Source organism: Neopelma chrysocephalum, unplaced genomic scaffold (assembly GCF_003984885.1).
Source record: "Neopelma chrysocephalum unplaced genomic scaffold, ASM398488v2 Primary Assembly neopelma1_24, whole genome shotgun sequence".
Lineage (NCBI taxonomy): Eukaryota > Metazoa > Chordata > Aves > Passeriformes > Pipridae > Neopelma > Neopelma chrysocephalum.
This window is the reverse complement of record NW_020897693.1, coordinates 25,055,968-25,076,673: the sequence shown is the minus strand read 5'-3', so window position 1 is coordinate 25,076,673 and position 20,706 is coordinate 25,055,968. Positions and strand designations below refer to the sequence as shown.

The window sequence follows — 20,706 nt, the reverse complement described above, 5'->3', positions numbered from 1 at the left end:
TCTAGGGAAGAAGAGCTATTTATTATAACATTCTGCCCACACTATACAGCATCATGACTCACACACAATTAATGAAAACCCATAAAATTAACTCAGTATTGTTTTTCAGAACTCCATGAAACTTCAGTACCTGCTAGTTAAAGTAGTGAGAATCTGTAAAGGTAAACACAGAGCTATAACATTATTTCCTCAATCCAAATAACTCAGTTACTCAAATACTGTATGAAAATATGTTAAGGCTTATTGTAATTTACGTTGAGAGGTGAGAAAATGATTCTAAATTTTGATTAAATTTGGTTTTGAATTTTTTAAAGTTATTTGGACTGATCTTTTTCATGTGTAGTAACTCTGCATTGTTACATTATGTTCTGTATGCTAGCAGAAAAGAATACATACATTTAATTGCCAAGGGGAGATAGAGGCAAATCATGGCACATGGTCAGCTTTATCTCTGCAATCTTTTGACTTCTTTGCAGATTACAGCCGCTGTCTTTATTTCATCTACAAAAGCCATAACCTTTCTTTGGCTGCAGAGCTGATTCATTAGTATCTAGGTAAAAGTTTGTGACATTTTGAAGACTATATATCCTTTCCCACCAACCTCTTATTTCAGCCTGTAGTGATTTTGAACATGTCTAAGCAAATTTGAGAAGATTGAGGTCTTTTGTCTGCTGAAGGCAGCACAGCATCAGCTACTCCAGATTTGCTTCTTCTGTTCCCTTAAGCAATTCACTGGGGAAGGTGACATTTAACTATGCTTATAAGAGTTACCTAACAAACAATTTCCCTTTTATTTTTTTAATTTTAAACATTTTAGATGACAATCAGGCTACTGTCTGTGAAACCACAGTGCCCCAGAGCAGTCTGGCCTCGAAGTCTGTCCTTTAGCAACTGGAGGGTTGTCTGACTGCAGCTGGGGGTCACCCACAAAACAACACCCCTGGGCACTGCTCATGGCATGGGAATGAGGAGGGAGTGTGGCTCTAGGCTCCCTCAGCCCCTCCGCTGCTCTGTCCCAGATAAAGGGCTGCTCTCTCACACCAAGCCCAGCCATGGAACCCTTACTGCTTGCAGGAGTAGTCGAAATCTCTATATGCTTGATCTAGGAACTGAGGTGATTCTGCTCTCCTGGAAAGAAGGGAAGGGTCTACCAAGTCTCGTTGCTCTTCAGATCATGGGATTACACGTGTTCCTTCTGCACAACCACTGCAAAACCAGTTAGGTTTCCTTGTAACCCATCACAGGGTCTGCTGAAGCTGTGAGGGGTCTTAAAAAGGCAGAAAAAGGTTCACCTGTCAAAGCTGAGACAGTCAAGGGGTAGGTAGTGTGTGGGAAGGTTGGGGTCTGCACTTTGAAACATTTTTAAAAATTAAATGCTGTGTGTATAAGCTTCTTAAAAGTGGCTTCCTCGAGGGTTATGTAAGAGTGCTATGTGGTATCATGAAGAGAAACCAAAACAAACTAGAAAACGTAGCAGAGCAAAAGTGTGTGCAGTCCTGAAACAGCAGCTGCAGTCTTGAGCAGAGCTCAGGGTCTCCAGAAGTGCAATGAGTGGACTGGAAAGCAAAGTTTGTCTGTACTGTTTAGAAAATAGCCTCTTGATGGTTGTTTTGTTTTCATTTTTGTGTAATTTTAAAGTCATTTAAAACCAGGATTTTTGTATATCAACTTAAACTAAGAATTAAGAAATAAGAATAAAGTTTGGAGATACTTTGAATTTTGCATGATTGAATTAATCTTAGACTGACGAATTTTGTGGAACCCTCTATGAAACTCTACTGTAATGGGAGCATGACCCGAAACAGCATAAGAGTATTAGAACATCCTAGTTTAAAATTAAATGCAGATCAGACTGCAAATTTTGCCAGGGATGATGTAATGATAGATGTCCCTCTTAGAAAATAGACTGATTTTGTTCTAGCTATTAGCCAGTAAAATGATTTGGAGATCTCTCCCTTTCCTTTGCCTGAGTATAGTTCAATCAATTGTACCAAAACAAATAATCTTTGGCCTTATTTTATGACTTCTTAATTTGACATTGTTTTTAACTACCATCCAGTATAGTGGATCTCAAAACATTCTATGCTCAAGTTGAGGTACACTGAACCGAAGGAATTGACTGGACTTGGTAGAATAGCACGCTAACTGAAACAGCATTGAACAACATTTCTTTGTCCTATTTTTTAATTTTGCTTCTTTATTAGATACCTTAACGTAAATTTTGAACAGTTTTCTTTGTTAAAGCTGGTTAGATCACCTCATAGTCTGAGTGATCATGATCTTCTCTATCAGGGCTAATACCTGTTCTTACCTAAGGTCAGGCTTCTAGGCACTGTTTTATCTAGAGAACAATGTCTCCTTCTCATTGATTGAGGTTAATATATTCTTTTTCTCATATCCAATATATGAATGCAAATAATTAAAATACACATTTCTAGAAGAGCGCTTGAGGCTAAGTTAATCCACAGCAGAAGATAAAAGCAGAATTTTATTTATTTTATTGCATTTTATGGTCTTTTTTTCAGATTTAGACTCGTCTATCATGGGAATATTTGGAAGAGTTAGTCGCATAATTGGTTTCTACATTTTCTCAAGAGATCAGATCTAATACTTTTAGAATCTTGTTACAAAGATTAATTAAAACATCTCCAGCACATTTTAATTTCCTGCAACACAAGTAAGATTAATACATTCAAAATATCTAAGCTACAGTTGTGAAAAAGCATTTGATTAACAAGTTGTAACAAAAGTCTTCTATATGGATATTAAATTGCCTATTTAAAGCTGTACAATATGAACAACAAAACTTGAAAGTAATACTAAGTAAAGAAAAAGGTGACATAAATTGGAATGTGCATAAAGTAGAAGTGAGAATAACTACTTCTTTTTAAAGTATGCAGCAATATTTACCAATAAGTTTGTACTACACCAAAAGACACTCAGTGCAGCGCAAGTCACTTTATGGGAGAAGCTTCTTTTTAGGTTTCTTGGTTTCTAATCATTGAAAAGTGTGGAAAAAGATGGTTTTGGTTTTAAACTTAGCGTCTTAAAAAGTAGAAGTTGGAATTCTTTATTGAATGAAGTACAGATTCTGTTGAATTTTTATTGATTTTATATCTTATAAGTTATGCCATGTTCTGTTTTAAAAAAGGCTATTTTCTTCAACTGATTTTCAGTTACCACATTCAACTGTTCAAATACAATGGGATTTTGCAATCTCTTATATGTAGATTTGCAGAAGGTGGAAGATTTTGTGAGGAGACTATTGCAACAGATTTGCACAGTTCTATTACTTTTTTTTCCTGAAGTATTCACAAATGGGCAATACCAGAAACAGGTTGAAATGCCTTTGACTTAGCAGTCCTTATGTAACTTTCTAATTTTATTTGCAAGTCGAATATAAATGTTTATATAAATTTTTAACTTATATGTCTGTCCAATTTAAATTAGGTCTAACTAGAATTGATAAAAACCATTATGGCTTGAATAAGTAACGGCTGTGTATAAACTCCGTAAGACTGTACTGTCAGCATGTTATATAAGGCAATTTTGATTGTATACTAATACTCAGAATGGAGTTCAATATACAGTAGAGTCAAAATTGGTTTTGACTGTTAATCCCTTCCTGTGCCCCTCCTAAAGAACCCTTGAACCAAGCTGGTAAAGTTTCATTTGCAGACATTCTTCACTTTAAAATTATGTGTGAGTGATTGTAATTCATTTTGGGACCTGACTAGAAAAGTTAATTGACTAGACTCTGGAATAAGGGTGCTTGGTATGTCACTGTTGCCTACCTTTCAATCATTGATTTTAGTATTTGCTGTATATAAATTAACACTGAGAAGGAACTCTTGCATCTGACTGCTTTCTCAAATATGCTAACTATTAATTTGTTAATTACTGACAATTTTTTTTCATATAATTTCCTTTAATAATTATTTTATGCATCAGTTGCCATGGTCAGTAGTCATGGCCATCAGTACTAGCTCATAATCATCCAAATCTATAAATTCATAGAATAGAAATACACTCTAAACAGTAAGAATTCTATTGTCACTTTTACTGATTTTTAAATTTAACTGTTAATATCAAGGTTGTCATTTGTTACAGGAGGTGTTGTGCTTACTGAGTGTAACTATATATATTTGTGTATATATATTATTTTGGGCTTGTGTATCTGTTGCATGATTGATTGCAGTTATAGTGGACTTGACTCATAAGAACTCACCTCTCTATATTTAAAACTATTTATCTAGCATGGCTTATGTTAGAGTAACACACCGGCTGTCATGTATGGTTACAGGATCTTATGTGTGGGTAGGTAGGTGTGTTTCTATTTTACAACTCCTCACCCCATCTTCTTCCCAGCAAAGTTGTCTTGAATGTTTTTTCTGTACCACACACACACATGAAAAAAGAAAAATCTGATGAATGCTCCTGATGACAAACTGTATAGTTCTTATTTTTCTTGTTTTAAAGACAAGGTAGATTGGGGGTTTCTGAGGGTTTGTATGGCCAGTCTTCGCGAACGAAGATTTTGGGAAAGGTCTTTTACCTTTCAAGCCTGCGCAATGGATTTTTTAGGTAGGTGAGACACAGCATGCGCTCAACTGAGCCCATTCTAAGGGTTTATTTGTTTATTTGTTTGTTTTTACACAAAATTGTGTATTTTTTCCAGGCACTGTGGTTTATAAAATAAAGATATTTCTTCCCCTAAAACATCTTAATTTTTATGTAAAATAAGATATTGTGTATAAGGAATAAGCTTTCTGGTGCTATCTTTCCTTGAAATACCTGGAAAATTCTCTGATTTATTGATGGTACACAATAGGTTAATAAAAATAACCATTGAGAAATGGTTGAAATAATAGTAGAGACCCATCTGCTTTCACGAATTATTCACATCCCTCTCAATGGTTACAGCTTGTCACATTGTACCCATTGATAACATATTATATACTATGACATGCAAAACTCATGGTTGGGTTTTGGTGAGAGGGTGTTCTCTCTGTCTTGCTGAAACTAGGCAAGACAGCAAAGCTACCAAGGGTTAGATCTGAAGCAAACTGACAGGGAATCAAGAGGACATTCGTGTTGAGCATTCTAAAGCCCATTTTATCCCATTAGTAGTGTTTATATAATAAGGAAGTAATTGGTGTGTAATTTTGGTCATTAAAAACAACAAACCCAGTATGGGGCACAGTGCTGCTCAGTTCTCAGTAACAGAAATACTTCCGGATTGCTAGAAGATATTATTTTAAGTTGCAGTATTTGTAAATGGAACTTAAAGTATGTTTCCTGAAACTCCTCAGAAAAGCAAAACAAAACTACAGCGCTGACTACTCTTATACAGTATACAATTTGTAAGAAAGCAAGCCAGCCATAAATACAAGCATCGATTAATAAAAGGGAGGTTTCTGAAATAGGTAGTAGGAGATACGGAAGTATAAGGGCTTAGAACACAAGCCACAAAACAAAATACTACAGGTAAGTGTTAGTGTTGAGGTGTAGGATGCTATCAACTTACATTGCAGGTTTCTCTGATTCTTATCCCGGTCCCAGCTGTCCTTTCTTCTGAGCACTTTTTCTGGAACTGGTATTAATTTGTGATTAATTTGTGACACACTAAAAAATACTTGCAATAGAAACTATGCCTTTTTCAGACTCTCTTTCTGTGCTACTGTGAGATCTCCCTTTATAGGGAGTCACATCAGAGATAATATGAAATGATTAAAGATATTCAGCGTTTTCAATAAATGTCCATAGGCAACTTTCTCTAAGTCAGAGTATGTATTGACATGCTGTTAATTCTGTTTAGAAGAGGAGTGAATATTGATATCGTTTAATAATGGAGTTTAATAATGTGGATTAATTTTCTATAATAATTTTATATACAGTAATTATTTATGTATAAAAGCTCTGAGAAAATAAAGGTAAATCAGAAACTAAAGTAAATCCAATGGAGAGTTCTTGTACAATTTTCACAGAGGCCGTCCAAAAACATTACTGGGAGACTTACTTTACCAATCACAAATGAACAACACAGCTGAATACCAAACACTGTATATATGCAATCTATTAAAATTCAGCTGTTCAGATTATAAAAAAACTATAGTAATTGTATTGACAGCAATTACAATGGCCTTGCAGGAAGTTAACAATTACAAAGCATTGAGATTTGGACAGAAATTAAGATTACTTTTATAGCTGCAGCTCTATAATTAGCTGATACGGTCTTGGCATTTTATGGTGGTGATTTTTGAACTACATGGTAGATGCAAGAGAAACACTAACTACATGGTAACTCCTAATTCTGACATGCTATAGTTTGAGAATTCATCATTTGACTTATGTCACTATTCTGTGTCACATGAAGACAGTCAGCTCCTCAGCATTGCTAGTTCAGAACTGTATTCTGTCTCAGTTCTTTGGGAATGGTTAGTCATGCTTTTATTGCAACCAAACGCAATTAGCTAGGTTCTCTGTTGACTGATAGGCTGAATTTTTTTTTGTGTAACTCCAGGTTGTTCATCAAAACAATCTATGCTTATATGCTTATAGAAGATTATGCTGAAACAGTCATGCTTCATCTATGCCAGATTGATAAGACTTGGGAATATATGACAGGAACAAACAGGCATTTCAAGAATAAAGCAAGCTTAGAAATACAAGTTTGTCCATGTCGTATATAATAGTTTGGAGCAAAAACATGAAATTCGGTATTGGTATAATTTTGAGACCAGGAATATTTTATGTTTTCCCAGAGATAATCTCCCTATATCTTGCAACTTTAACTACTCTGACATCTGCTGGAGAAGCCACACTGAAGCACAAACAGTCCAGGAGGTTTGTGAAAAACATTGATGACAACTTCCTGTCACAGGTAGTGAAGGATCCCACAGGGTGTGCTGCTAAACCTTATACTAACAGGGATCGCCTCGTTGGAGATGTGAAGGTTGGGGACAGCCTTGGCTGTGGTGGCCATGAGATTGTGGTGGCCATGAGATTGTGTGGATGAGGAGGAAGCAGAGCAGCAAGTAAGGTTGCTACTACAGATTTCAGGAGAGCTAACTTTAGCCTCTTCAGGGATCTTCTTGGGAGAATCCTACGGGAACAGGCCCTTCAGGGAAGAGGGATCCAAGAGAACTGGTTGATATTCAAGGATCACTTCTTCCGGGCTCAAGAATGGTGCATCCCAAAGAGGAAGAACTCCTGTCATCACTCAAGAGTAATCAAGAAATACATAGGAGATGGAAGAAGGGTCAGGCCACTTGGAATGAATATAGGGGTGTTGTCAGAGTGAGTAGAAATGAAACAAGGAAGGAAAAGACCCATCTGGAATTATATCTGGCCAAGAATGTCAAGGACAACAAGAAGGGCTTCTTCAAATATATCAGTAACAAATGAAAAACTAAGGAAAACTAACACCTGATGGGATGCATCCACAAATGCTGAGAGAGCTGGTGGACACAATAGCTAGGCTGCTGACAATCATCTTTGAAAGGTTGTGGCAATAAGGGCAAGTGGTGCCAAGCAATAGGACAAGACGCAATGGGCAGAAACAGATGCACAGGAAGTTCCACCTTAATATGAGGAAGAACTTCTTTACTGCTGTGACAGACTGAAATGTCAGTAATGTCTTAAACATTGTCAAAATCATAGAAAGACTTTTTGTCAAACTGCAAGGAAACAACAGTCTGTCTGTGGCCACCAAAGCACTCCCTTCTCTCAATGCCTCCTGACTGGAATTTGGACTTCGACTGGGGACTTGAGATAAGACTATTGTCTAATCATCTCAAGTCTGAGGAGAAGTAAACAAAGCTCAGGAAAGAAGAATGTATCTGTGTTAAGAATCAGCCCTAGCTGGGCTCGGGGTGGTGGGAAAGAAGCAGTTTGTGTGTGTGATGGTGAAAATCTCTCCACACCAAACCAAAGGAGTAACTTCCTGCCCTCCCCCCCCAAAGACCACATACAAACAGGACATTCACATGAGAGGCAGCTGAGAAGAGGACATAAACCACTAAAGATCCCCAAAACGCCCCCCTAATTTGTTCCACCATGAGAAGACTGCATGTGATCCAAGTGAGGCCACAAACCTGTTGCAAGAGTCTGCAAAGCTTCCCTCCCCAAAGGGAGGTGCCTGGCATCTCCTGAATGTAGATTAATCCACTGGACTCTATGTTTTTTGGGAAACCCTCACCACCAAGGAGACCAGAAGAACTGGACCAACAGGATGCTGCCGGCTTACACAGAGTGGTGATACTTTTTCCATTTTAATCTCTCATTGTCACTGTCTTTCTTCTACCCACCCCCCCACACACCTTTTCCCTATTTCTTTCTATCTCTCTGTCTCACATTTACCATTAAATAAAACCCATCTATTGACTTTGGCATTTGGTCTCATTTGCACCTTCATTTGGGTAGAGGCATTTCTAATAATTTTAATAACTGGATCTTAACGACTGTGCAAGTGACTGAGCACTGGAACAGATTTTCCAGAGAGGTTGTGGAGTCTTCCTCACTGGAGTTATTCAAGAACTGTTTGGATGCAATCCTGTGCCATGTGCTCTAGGATGACCCTGCTTGAGCAGGGAGGTTGGACCAGATGGCCCACTGTGGTCCCTTCCAACCTTACCCATTCTGTGACTCTGTGACTCTATGAAAAATCACACTCCTAATGTTTCATGCTTGCTATTCCAAGTTTCAGCTTTAAGAGCCTACTCTGAATTAAACCTGTCTGTAAAGTTCAAGTGAAATATTTTTTCCTCTTCACTCCTTGAGCTCCAGTTTCAAGAAGAGACTTTTAAAAGATGAAGAAAGTCTTTGTTTTGGCAGACTTAAGTTAGCTGGGATTGGAGTAAATGTGTTTTTGGAAACAAGAGAAAGTCCTATTGAGGTACTGACATGTTAGGTTTAGGAAAAAACTTTTGAGCATACTTTTTCTTTGTGGATTTTGTTTTGTTTTGTTTTCTTTTTGAGAAAACTTAAGAAGGTGCAGTATCAGAGTACATAGCGTAGACTGTAGTAAAAAATGTGCTGCATAGTCTATAATAAAATTGGAAATGAGATTCCCGATTCCCAATGACTTTGGTTAAAATAATGTTGAATGATTATGCCTACCTAGACACAGACTCTTTTTAACCTGATACCAGCAGATGGCAATCTAACATAATCTTTTGATCATTGGTGAAGAACAAGTTTTTCAGCATCTGTTCTATGTCCTTTCCTCATTTTGAATTAAATAGTGCTGAATTTGCTTGAAAAGTCACTGAATTAGGCCTTACAAGCAGTACTGATACTGTGCTATGGATTCTGTAATATTATATAACACACTTTATACTTTCTAAATTCATAAAGAGTTGCATCAAAGATTGCCTCAACTTTTAAAAACAAAATAAAACTTTGTGATGTATAACAAAGCAGTAAAATCCAAAAAAAGAAATTTTTAAAAGGACAGAAAAAAATGTAGATGAAGTTTGGAAATATGTGTAAATTAATAAAACCATTCTCTCTCTAAATTCTCAAACTGGTAGTCTTCCGATGAAGGTTTTCCTCAATTTGACCAAGATCCTACATTTTCCACAGTAAAATGTAATGCAATTCCTCTAGAATAAATAAGTAAAAAAAATCAGAAAAACCCAAATAGCAAAACAAAACAAAAGCAACAAAAAAACCACCCCCAAAAGTGAACAAAAAGCTTGATCATTGCATATTCACAGAAGTAGTTTTCTGTGAATGAAATATTCACCCGTTTTAAATGCCTAATGTTTGTGAACTGAACAAGGAGCTCACTGCTAAAAAAAAGCCAACATAATGAATTTGAATACTTTTGTGAAGTTTTTGTAAAGAAAACAATTTGTTTCTTTTAATCGCATTTTAAAACCTGTATTTTTGCATATTTATGTACTTAAGAGGCACTTAAAGAATGCAGAGACATGTCAGTCTTTTAAGCAGCATCTAAATTTTAGAACTAAGGCCTGTAATTATTGATGGAGAATATAATTTGGACTCCTCACCCAACATACACTTAAGTAACTGGTATTACCTGTGCTTTTGAAAATATGAGTGTGCATGTCTTGTAAATATCTTCTACTAGGTATTTGATTCATCTTTGATTAGGGGTGTTGAGTTAACCTTAGAAAGGTAAAATACACACAACAAAAAGTTGTTTACATTTCAGATATCCATTTATTACAACAGGATGACTGTTTATTTTCTTTTGTAAAGTCCATGTTACTACATTATTGCCAGGCTACTGCCCCTACAAAAATTCTGAGTTATTGTTTGGTGGCAGCAGCCGTGAAGGTCTGCCAAAAGCTAATGTAGAATCAAGAACTCATGTGAAGAGTGAGTCAGCCTGAATCCCTTAGTAAGAGGGAAGAGCTTATGTTGAAGAATAAGCAGGCAGCATGTTTGGGCTGAAAACTGAAAGGAAGTTTTCCTTAAATTTGTTTTGTAGACAAATTCTTTTGATAGCTCTAAAATGCCATGGACTCTGTCCAGAATGTGGTCAGCAGCAAAAGACCTAAATTACAGATTTAGATTTGATTGGGATGAATAAGATATCATAAAACACACTGTGGTCCAAATTCAGATGTTGCACCCCACAGTCATCTCCAGTAAAGCAGAGTGACTGCATATGTGTGTATATATATACACACATATATACAGTGTGTGCAATATATGATCATTTTGGATTGTTTTACTGTAGTTACCTGATGTCATATTCTTTCAATCATAGCTTCAGTAAATTTTGGGGTTTTAGAAACATATTTTTTAAAAAACAAGTTAGTATTAAGAAATCAGAAATGCAAGGCATTATACATCATCTAAATGCGACTTCTGTGTGGTACCATAAACAGCCAAATCACAGTCTTGGAGCAATGGGGAAGTCCTTGGAAAAAAACTAAGTTTTGAGGAGATGTACATTTCATTATGCTGTAGCAGCTCAATACTTTTCTCCTTAAATATGCAGGCGTAACACCAAGCAGAACAATACTCCAAGGAATAGAAGTGCTATGAAATGGTTTTGCATTAAACTTAATTTTAAAAAGAGGAAATCTAAACAAAATATTTTGCCTATTATGGCAGGAAATTGTTTCCTAAAACAATGCACAGGCTACTTTGTAAAGCTGAGTATCAAACAATAGAGGGACTTACAAACAGAAAAACATGCCTACTGGTTTGACATGAATCAGAATTTTGGATATCTTACTTAATCTCTGCTATAATGCTTGAGGTGTTCCCAATATTCCCCTTTCCGTATGCTTTGTCTGTTGTTTAAAAAAATGCAAAGTGAGATCCCAGCATGTTGATGTCTGTTTAAAAAAAAAGAAGGTAACCTCTATATCTGCCTTATTAGGAGTTGCAGACATAGATAACTATAGCTATCTATATTAACTGATATAAATTTAGTATTTTACTCTGAATTTTCTCAGTTTAATAAGGAGCATTTTAATGGAAACTCCAATATCTGAGGAAAACATTTGAAAGGTTATATTTTTCCCTCTTCTAATTTGATTCAGGTAGATTCACCTCAGCTTTGCATGTTCAGAAGTTGCTATCCAGAAATCTCACTGCATAACTTAAAAAAATTTGACCAGCAATGTATTGCATGACGTTGATTTCTATTTGTGAAGGAAATAAACACTCATAGTTTCCATGAATCTTGTGCTTATTTTCTCAGGTTTTCAGGTATAATCTTTCAAAGTAAAGTAGTATGATTGAAAGGTTGTTTCATTTACAGTAAAGCTGTCGTAACATGTATAAAATGGTCCTTACATGCGTAGATTTTGCCATGAAATATCTGTGTCAAATCCACTGTGAATATAATAGAATCATACAATGACTTGGGTTGGAAAGATCCTTAAATATCACGTAGTTCCAACACCCTCCCTCTCCTCTTTGCCCCTTCCCTGGTCAAGGACACCTTCCACTAGAATGTAGAATAGTAAAGAATATAAAGGTATGGATAAACATGTATCATAGTAGGCCTCTCTATCTTATCTGTTTCTTAGTAAAAATACTGAGTGGCATGCTTTTTCTTTAGGCAAATTTTCCTCACTCCTCTGATTATACTTTTTCCTCTGGAATAACAATATTCTGTCAGGAAGATCTGTTAGGCTATATTCTTTGTATTGATGAGGAAAGAGATAAAGCTTTCATCTAAAGATGGCAGTAGTTCAAGATGAACACCACAAAAGCCAAACACAAAAATGGATGCTCAAATACCAACCACATCAGTTTTCTGGCACTTCAGAGAAATAATTTTCTACCACATCGCCTTTGTCTTGCACAAAGCTCTTTTTCTTCTTCACAGCATCCAACCAAAACTACGGGATGGGGGAAGGGGAATGGACAAATTGAAAGGAGAGCCTGTATGACTATGTCAGCTAGAGGCTTCTGCGTTGCTTTTGACCTGAAGTTGCCTGTTGCTGAGTAATGGGATTGTCATTATTTTTTGGACAGAGTTTCTCAGAGTAATAAGAGAGAGTAAAATAAAACATTTTTCAAAGCATTTTGCCCATCAAGGAGAGAAACTTTTGGGCATCTCATAGTTTGGCTTGTGACTATGTTTACTTTAATTACTGCAAAATCAGAATACTAGTAATTTTGGTGGTGGAGGGTAGGGAGGTGGGGGTGGAAAGGCATAGTGCATTGGCTTCCATGTCCAGAGGACAGTTGTGTATAAATGTATTTGCATGTGGGCACAGAGTATATAGTTTCAGTTTTCAGTGTGCTACACTTGTCCTTGTGACCCCAAGAAAATTATTCCTCCCTTACCCTCACGCCTATGTTTTTCATTTGTAAAACATAAATATGCTCTTATTGAGAAAAAAGATGTATACATATGGTAGTCTGTGAGGGAATGTATCAATGTAAATACGGATTGCACAAAGTTTGGGTAATGCTTCTCAGGGGTGGAATGCATGGGTAGGCTGTGGTTGCAACCTTACCACAAAATTCAAGATCATATAGTAAATTGGCTGGCTAAGCCTCCTCAGTGCTTTCTTCTGTTTCCTTGTGTCCTTTCTGTTTTCCTCCCTTCACTTAATTAAATTTTGTTCTACAGTTGATCTGCTTTTTCCTTGGTCATTTGCTCATATTGAAGTAATAAATAACAATTTTCATCAATTACAAATTTATTCATTATTGAACTAAAACTTAAGGTTATTTTAAGTTTTATTTTAACTGTGTTTTATGGGCTGTGAAGTAAATATGTACCATCCTCTATACATATTCAGGTGCAGTCCTGAAAAGGTACAGATAAAACCCTTCAAGTCCTTAGGATATAGTTATAAATACCATGTAAAAGGATAGCACAAATAACTACACACGGTTCAGATCAGATGGAAATCAGATTTGCAGCTGCTTATGCAGAGAAGCAAGAAATGGAAATTATTGTAAACAAGCTGAAAATACCTGCTGTCAAAATCAGCTTGTCCTGTGATCACCAGAGTTACATCCTTCTGCTACATAATTAGTAGGTTCAGAGTTGCTGAATTTGATACATATCAGTGCAAAATTGGGAACCTTGATCTGTGAAAATGGAAGCACAAGCTCTGCTTTCATTAACACTTCACCATTATTGCTGTTTTGACCAGACAGCATCTGGAGGGGAAAAAAAATCAACACCTAGTGATGCATATAATGCTTCCTGCAATAGCTTAACAGTAGGGGGTTTTGCCTCCAAGCTAGAGAGAAAAGGAAAAGAATTGCTTGCTATGAGCTGGAAAAGCAGCGCAGTTGGCTCTGGCAGTGAGGGGGTTGACTGACAGTCTGCAGTGCAGTGGAGTTAGCTGAGCTCCCTATATGGCTGTGGATTAGCTATATGCTAATACTGATAGGAGAGGAGCGATACAGAGCGCAGTGAGCTGACGGTGGAGGCGATCAGTCTCAGCAGAGCTGACTCCTCAAGAGCCATGGCTGAAGGGGGTGAAGGAGGGGAAGATGAAATACAGTTCCTACGAACTGTAAGTATCTGCTTTTTATATGTCATGTAGTACATGATTTTATGTCTCATGTCTATTTCTTTTCTGCTGTAGTAAAAATAAAGTGTTATTTCTGTGCTGGGCTTTGCTAAATGGGAGAATTGATTTAGTTGGTGGAAAAAATAAAGCAAGAATATGAGCTTTAATAGCATCAGGCAGTCTCGGTGTGTTCTTCCTTGAATTTGCTCAATAGCCAGTTTGGTATAAGGAGACCTATTTCCGCTGTAATCCCCTGTGTTTGAAGCGTCCTCGTCAACTTTGTACTTGGGTTTCTAAATGTAGCATGCCAAATATGTGACCTCTGAAACTTCTGTCTGGGTTAGATTTCACTGACATTAACAGAAGCTTTGCAAATAGGAGTGCCTTAAAATGATGAATAAACCTAGCAAGCCCTTGACGACCTCTTCTGATAAACATGCACACAGAAGCACACTTCTGTGTAAGGAATACCAACAGATGTTGAAGTCAGGGCTCTGGAAATGTTTGGGGTCTTTACTTAAAAGAATCTTATCTTAAAAGGAGATAAGCATTTTTTTTGGAAGGGGTGTTAATTAGCGAAATAGCCTTCACTTAGTGTAATTTTCTGTAGAGAGCCCTCACACCATTCTTTCCTAAAGCTTTACACAAATCTAGTATGACAACTAATCTGGACTTTTAGGCAAGTAGTGTACATGCATTAATTTTTGGGAAGAGTATAAGATCCTTTTCATGTGTCATCTTGTGTCTCTCAGTATTTTTACCCTGCATGACTAAGATTGTGTTGTTGTGTAACTAGCATGAAAAAACCTGCTATTAATGTGTGTATTCTCTTTCCATATTATCTTTACTTTTCATTTATCCCAAATAATGTTCTAGAAACAGTCTCCTCTAGAGTCGATTGAACTTTAAAGGATAAGTTACTAAAATAAAACATGCTAAGTTCCCAAAGTAAGAAATTACAAGGTTGATTTGTAGGAGGCTGGGATAATTTATGTATGTGAGATAAAGGTTGGAGAGTGGTGATGGCTGCTGCTGTAAATTGTTTATGCGTGACAAAGTGTCATTAGCACTTTTTAAGCGTCGGAGAATTTCATGGAGGGGGATGGGGAATGGATAATGACAAAGAAGAGTGGTTTTCGACATCCGTCCCCTCCACTGCACTTTCTAGACCTACCTGTATTACATAGTTTAGCAGATAACTCAGCCTTTAGGAGAAGGTGCTTTAATCCAAGACAGGAGCTTTAAATGAATATCCTTCATCTTTTCACTTTCTAAGATGTTTCCTTGACTGGACAGTCATCCTCAGTGATGAAGTGAGGAGCTTTGCCTTTCCATAGGTAGCCTGCGTGTGCTACATGAGATGGCAATTTCTGCTGCTGTGATCCACTCTCGTGCTAGAATAACTATTGCACTTCTTTCCAATGGTTAAAATAAAATGCTAAGTAGAGGTGTGGGTTAAAATGGAAATAGTAAAAGTGAGGCTATGCAGAAGTGTTCCTTCTACTTAGTGTTAAGAAATCTTGTACAGAGAAAAAAAAATGGACTAGATTTCTGTCTTAGAAGTCCCAGCTACTTCTTGCTCTGAACAATCATATCAGTTACTGCTGTCTCCTCTCCATTATAAATAACTTCCTTCACATTCGTGGGGAATGGATGAATTGTTGTTTCTTAATATACTGAGAAAGGAACCATTTATTAGGTACTGAGTGCCACAGTGAGGTACACTTTCAGTACTGATTTTTTACAGCTTTTATTGTTGCCTAAACACTGTACATACAAACATAAACAGTAGTCCTTTAGAACTCTTCCAGTGAAATTGTTGATCAATGAGAATCTTCTCCAGATCAAAATGTTTTCTGGGAATTTGAATTGCTAGTGAATGTTTCCCAGGCTTGTGCAGCCGAATCTTCCTTTGAAAATGTTGATCTCGATTTTCTTATTTTTGAGTCTTTAGAGAGAAGTGGTCTAGGGTGTTTTAGGCTCTCAGAGATAGCTCTTTCTTGGTTAGGTATAAAATAAGATTAGACATTTTTTAATTCAAAGATATCACACAGTATTTTTTGAAAGAGTAAGAGAATCAACCCTGAAAGTCCACTAAAATTAATGTTTGCTATCTTAAAGAGAAATTTCCATTTGTCCTCCATTTTTCATCGGTTATGATTTTTTTTCCCCTTCCAGATCTAAGTCGTTGTATAGTTTTGTGCCTCACTTTTAGGTTCTCTGCTCCTTTAGAAGGTTAAGAAGCTTAGAAATGAATGACAATGATGCCTGTATTTGTTTCTAGGGAGTAGCAAACTTGTGGGCACATGTATAAAATTTAATTGAAAGTTTTTTACTATCACTTTTTGTTTCAAGACCTATTTGAGTAGTTTGGCACCAATGGGAATGACAAAGACCTTAGCCGGTCCCAGAGAGGATAACAACACTATCATTGTCCTAGTAGTAGTAGTGTGTCCTCAGTACTCATTTCAAGTATGTCCCAATGCTTGTGTGAAGCCTTTATATGCAATGACAGCATTTCAAGGAAGGTGTTACTAATACAGTGTAATTTCCTTCCTGATTTTTCCCCTGACTTGTTCAGTATGAATATAAATTAAATATATAAACACACATAGTTTTTTCTTGCACTTACTGTTTGGTCTTTGTTAGGAAATCTTTGATATTTTGTTTTTTGTAATAATTCTTGGAATTTTTTCTCTAGTTTTCTAGTTGGTAGCTTTCTTCTGGATTTCACTCTGGATATTCAGTGTGTGTGTATGGAAGAGAGAAGCAGAGCACTTGTTGCATGTGTGTAACATGCAATACTGCCATGCAATGTTTGTTTAGATGATTTCCCCCTATTGTTTATTTGTTACCCCTTCCTGAGGTATGAATATATGAGAAATCGATGAAGCTGACGTTATGCAGCATTAGGTGAGAACACATATGTTAACCTGTGTTGTTTTGAGGTAATGCACTAAGGGATACAGAAGAAACTCTGTAGCCCTTGACAATGTAGATGAGCGAGTGTAAAGTACTCTCCTTCAAACCTTTCCTAGCTACTGGGACTTTACTACTATGATAAATAGACGAAGTCCTCTCCTCTTCCAAAATTATTCACAAGTTCTCACTGCTGCTCAATTTATCAAATATGAGCTGGTGTCTTGGATCAGATAGCTTATGTCTTTCTCCATCAGAAATGCTTATATAGTCACTTGCTAACAGAGAACATGGTTGGGGGTGAGGGGGAGTCCCACCCCTGCCCACTGCAGTATAAATGTCCTTGTAATGAAACATATCAAAGTGGTTTGCCATCTTAGGGTCCAAATTATGGTGGTAAATTAGTTAATAGATCTATTGCTTTGTTATTTTTCTTGAAATTCATCATATTAACTTTAATAGAAATACTGGGGGTTTTTTTGAGACGGTTCATTAATCAAGAAAGTTTTGCCTTGTTTTCCATAGATCTAAATAGTGTGTGTGTGTTGGCATGTATGAGTATAATGTGTGCATACCTTTGTGCATGTCTCTGTGTATCCATGATTATTTCCCCAGCTGGTTAGAAGTCCTTCATTTTTCTGAGTGACAAAGGCCTTAGCAGCTGATTTTTCTCTGACTTTTGCTCTTTTAACAGCTTGTCTCAATGACCTAACTTTAAGTGTTCTGATAAACCTCTCGAATCATTATCTAAAAATTTACACATAGAAGTGGGAAATTGTTTTCTTCTATAGAAGAAGTTAAATAGCGGAGTACTGTTGTTACAAACTCCTAGAAAATAATATCTGGAATTTTTTTTTCAGGATCTAGTCCACGTATATAGATTTACAAAATGAGTGTACACTTGTTTTTTTAGGGTTTTTTTGATCACTTGTGTATTAAATTGCTGCTCAGAACCAAGACAACTTAGTGACTTACACAGAGATATATAGGTGAATACACTTTCCTATCTATATTGCTTGAAAACAAGCTCTTCTACTATTGAGATGTTACAGATGAGATGGGAAGTAATCTCAGTTTTACAATATGAACTGTCAGATATAGTATGAATTAGATTTTTTTTTCAATCATTTTCACTGTTGCCAGATATAAATATAAAAAGCGATTACATCATCCTTTTTAAAAATTATTTTAGGAGTGGTACTGAATTATTTCATTTACCCAGGATTAGTGTAGCATAAAACCAGTTCTTTATGTGCATCTAATAATTGTTGTTTTATCAAATCTGTGTCTCTAGTGGTGTATCCCTAGTGACATAACAAAGAATGTATGAAGTGGAAATATGAAAATAAATTGTCCTTAGTAATCCAACTTTACATCTAATAGTTATGCTACTAACTGCATGCTGACATTCTGTAGCACAGATCTCCATGGCTTGATTAAGTAGAGCACAAATACCTCCTATATAACGCTCACCAGATAAATACTTGCAAACAAATATATTGGACAAATGTCCAAATATCAGACAATAATGAAAGATATTTCTAGGGAGAAGTTTTTAGCGGTTGTTAATTTAAAACTGGGAAAATATGGAAATTGACCTCAGTGAGTTGTGTATGAAATTATAGAAAAGTGGTATCGAATTTTCTGTATTGTAAAAGTCCTAAATGATAAGAAATGCCTTTAGATCAAATAAGTGGAATTTCCCTTTTTAAAGGAGCTGGCACAGGTTCTGTGTGCTTTTTGAACAGTTCTGTGTGCTCCATGATATTGTTTTCAAATGAATTAGAATATTTTGTCTATTGTCACTGAAATGTACTGCAGTTCATGATAGACCAGTTGTCCAGTAGTCAGTAAATTCCTTCTAGGAAAAGGGTAAAAGTAAAGGAAGAATAATGTTATATAAAACTTGAATTGTTTCTGAGAGCTGGTGCATATTATGAGTTAAATACTTTTTGAATTAAATATTTCTGTATCTGTGTATCTATTTATCTCTATGTGTTAAATCTCTCCCTTCTGATCCTATTGGCACAGTTTTAAACAATTGTATAATAGACAATATTTGTAAGTCTTTTAAGAAGTATAACAAATTGTACAACAAACAAAACAAAAACCACACCATATCTCTTCCTCTCCATTTATAAAAGGTCTTTCAAGCAGATTTCTTTTGGCTTCTTAAACAGACTATCTGCAGTTAATTTCAACCCCTTTTCAAGGCAGAATTTTTAGCAAATGCTCTACCATACTATAAGACAACAGTCATGCCTTCAGACTGGTAGTGTGTCTTTTCTACCTCTAAACATACTGGAGTAGTTGCTTGATGTCTATATCAGCCATTCAATTAATCTGTAATAATTACTCTTTCAGAGTGAAATAATCTAATCTAAGTTTGTATTTTAGGCTCCTGGCATGGAATGATTCTTTGCACCATGTTTAGATGGAAAGGGAAACACTTCAGCAATTTGTTATGTTTAGTTTAATGAAAGTTGTTTGAGGTTTATTTAATGGTTGGAATTTTATAGCTGATGTTGAGGAAAAAAAGGGGTGATACAGCCACAACTGCATTATAATTTCATAGTACATCACATGATTTGTCTTGATATACTTCAGTCTTTCTCTGAGTTAGGATCCTGAGGTCTGTTCCCAGCTCATGGTGCAAACACAGAATGAGTGGAATGTTTCTGCTGTCAAAAGTTTACAATTAAAATAAGAGGAAAGATAACAGAAGAAGGCAAAAAGAGAATATGAGAAGGCAGTGAAACGATATCCAGCATGTTATAAGGTAGTAATTTCTGGCATTCTAGTTACAGACACAATTATGAAGTAGATTTACTAGTGTAATGAGTAAATTAAAAAAAACCCCTGTAATAAATATTCTGGAAGAAATGCATTTGCTGGGTGATGATTTGTTGAAACACTACATCAAGTAAAGGGGCCAGAAAGAAGTAAAGGCAAGTACAGTTTTTGCAGATACAACCGGTGGATAATGAGGACTTGCATCATGACTGGTCAGAAGTGAAGGCTGATTTCTCTCTATCAAATTGGAGGTAGTTGAGGTAGTAACACACTTCCAAAGGTCCTGACATTACAGGCTGGTGTTGGAGGTGGCACATTGTTTGGTCCGTTCCCCTGATGTATTTCTTGCATTTTGTTTAGCATGGATTTATAGAATAGATTGTAATCCTATTTTTTCTGCAAGGGTGTAGAGCAGTAAAGTTCAGAGATATGTTGTACAACAATATGTAATCATAGTATGTGTGTGTATGTATGATACATGTATGTATATATCATATCATAAGTACATATGGGATATATGTAATTATATGTAGTGATTTGCACTTTTGCAAGCTGCTTCGTATTGGACCAGCCTACGCCAGTTAAAATCAGAGTAACATTACTCTACATGAACTCAGTATCATGCTTTTCTACTGTTTCTTTCTACAGAATAAATTTTAAAAATTCTATTTCAAAGAGAAATCAGTAAATATATTACCATATTATAAATGTAGTATATTCTTACAAAATAATTGTGAGATTGAGCATATTCATAGTAGATTTAACTTCTAAGATAGATATAACTAACTCCTTATTAATTTATTTTCCTTTTTTTTTTTTCCAGTTTTATTTTTGGGAGTATTGGTGTTGATGCAGTTCTGCTGAAATAACATCAAATTTGTTACAGTCAGGCAAAACTCTTCAATTTTGCCTTAGAATGTTAGTGAGTGAAAAGCCTTTTGGTAGGATTTGTGACCATGCAATAATCTTAAAGTAATGCTCCAGGCATATTCTTCCCTATTTTCCCCTAACCTCACTGGTGGCT

General features: G+C 36.1%; 1 protein-coding gene across 1 annotated transcript in view; it reads left to right on the top strand.

The window, feature by feature from the left end:
- Positions 1 to 13,848: 13,848 nt before the first annotated feature.
- RYR3 (ryanodine receptor 3) overlaps positions 13,849 to 20,706 on the top strand; it is a 222,469-nt gene continuing 215,611 nt past the window's right edge. The window contains exon 1 of the mRNA XM_027674225.1: positions 13,849 to 13,973. Within this exon, the coding sequence (XP_027530026.1) occupies positions 13,923 to 13,973 (51 nt within the window). The 5' untranslated portion in view covers positions 13,849 to 13,922. The remainder of the gene's footprint in view (positions 13,974 to 20,706) is intronic.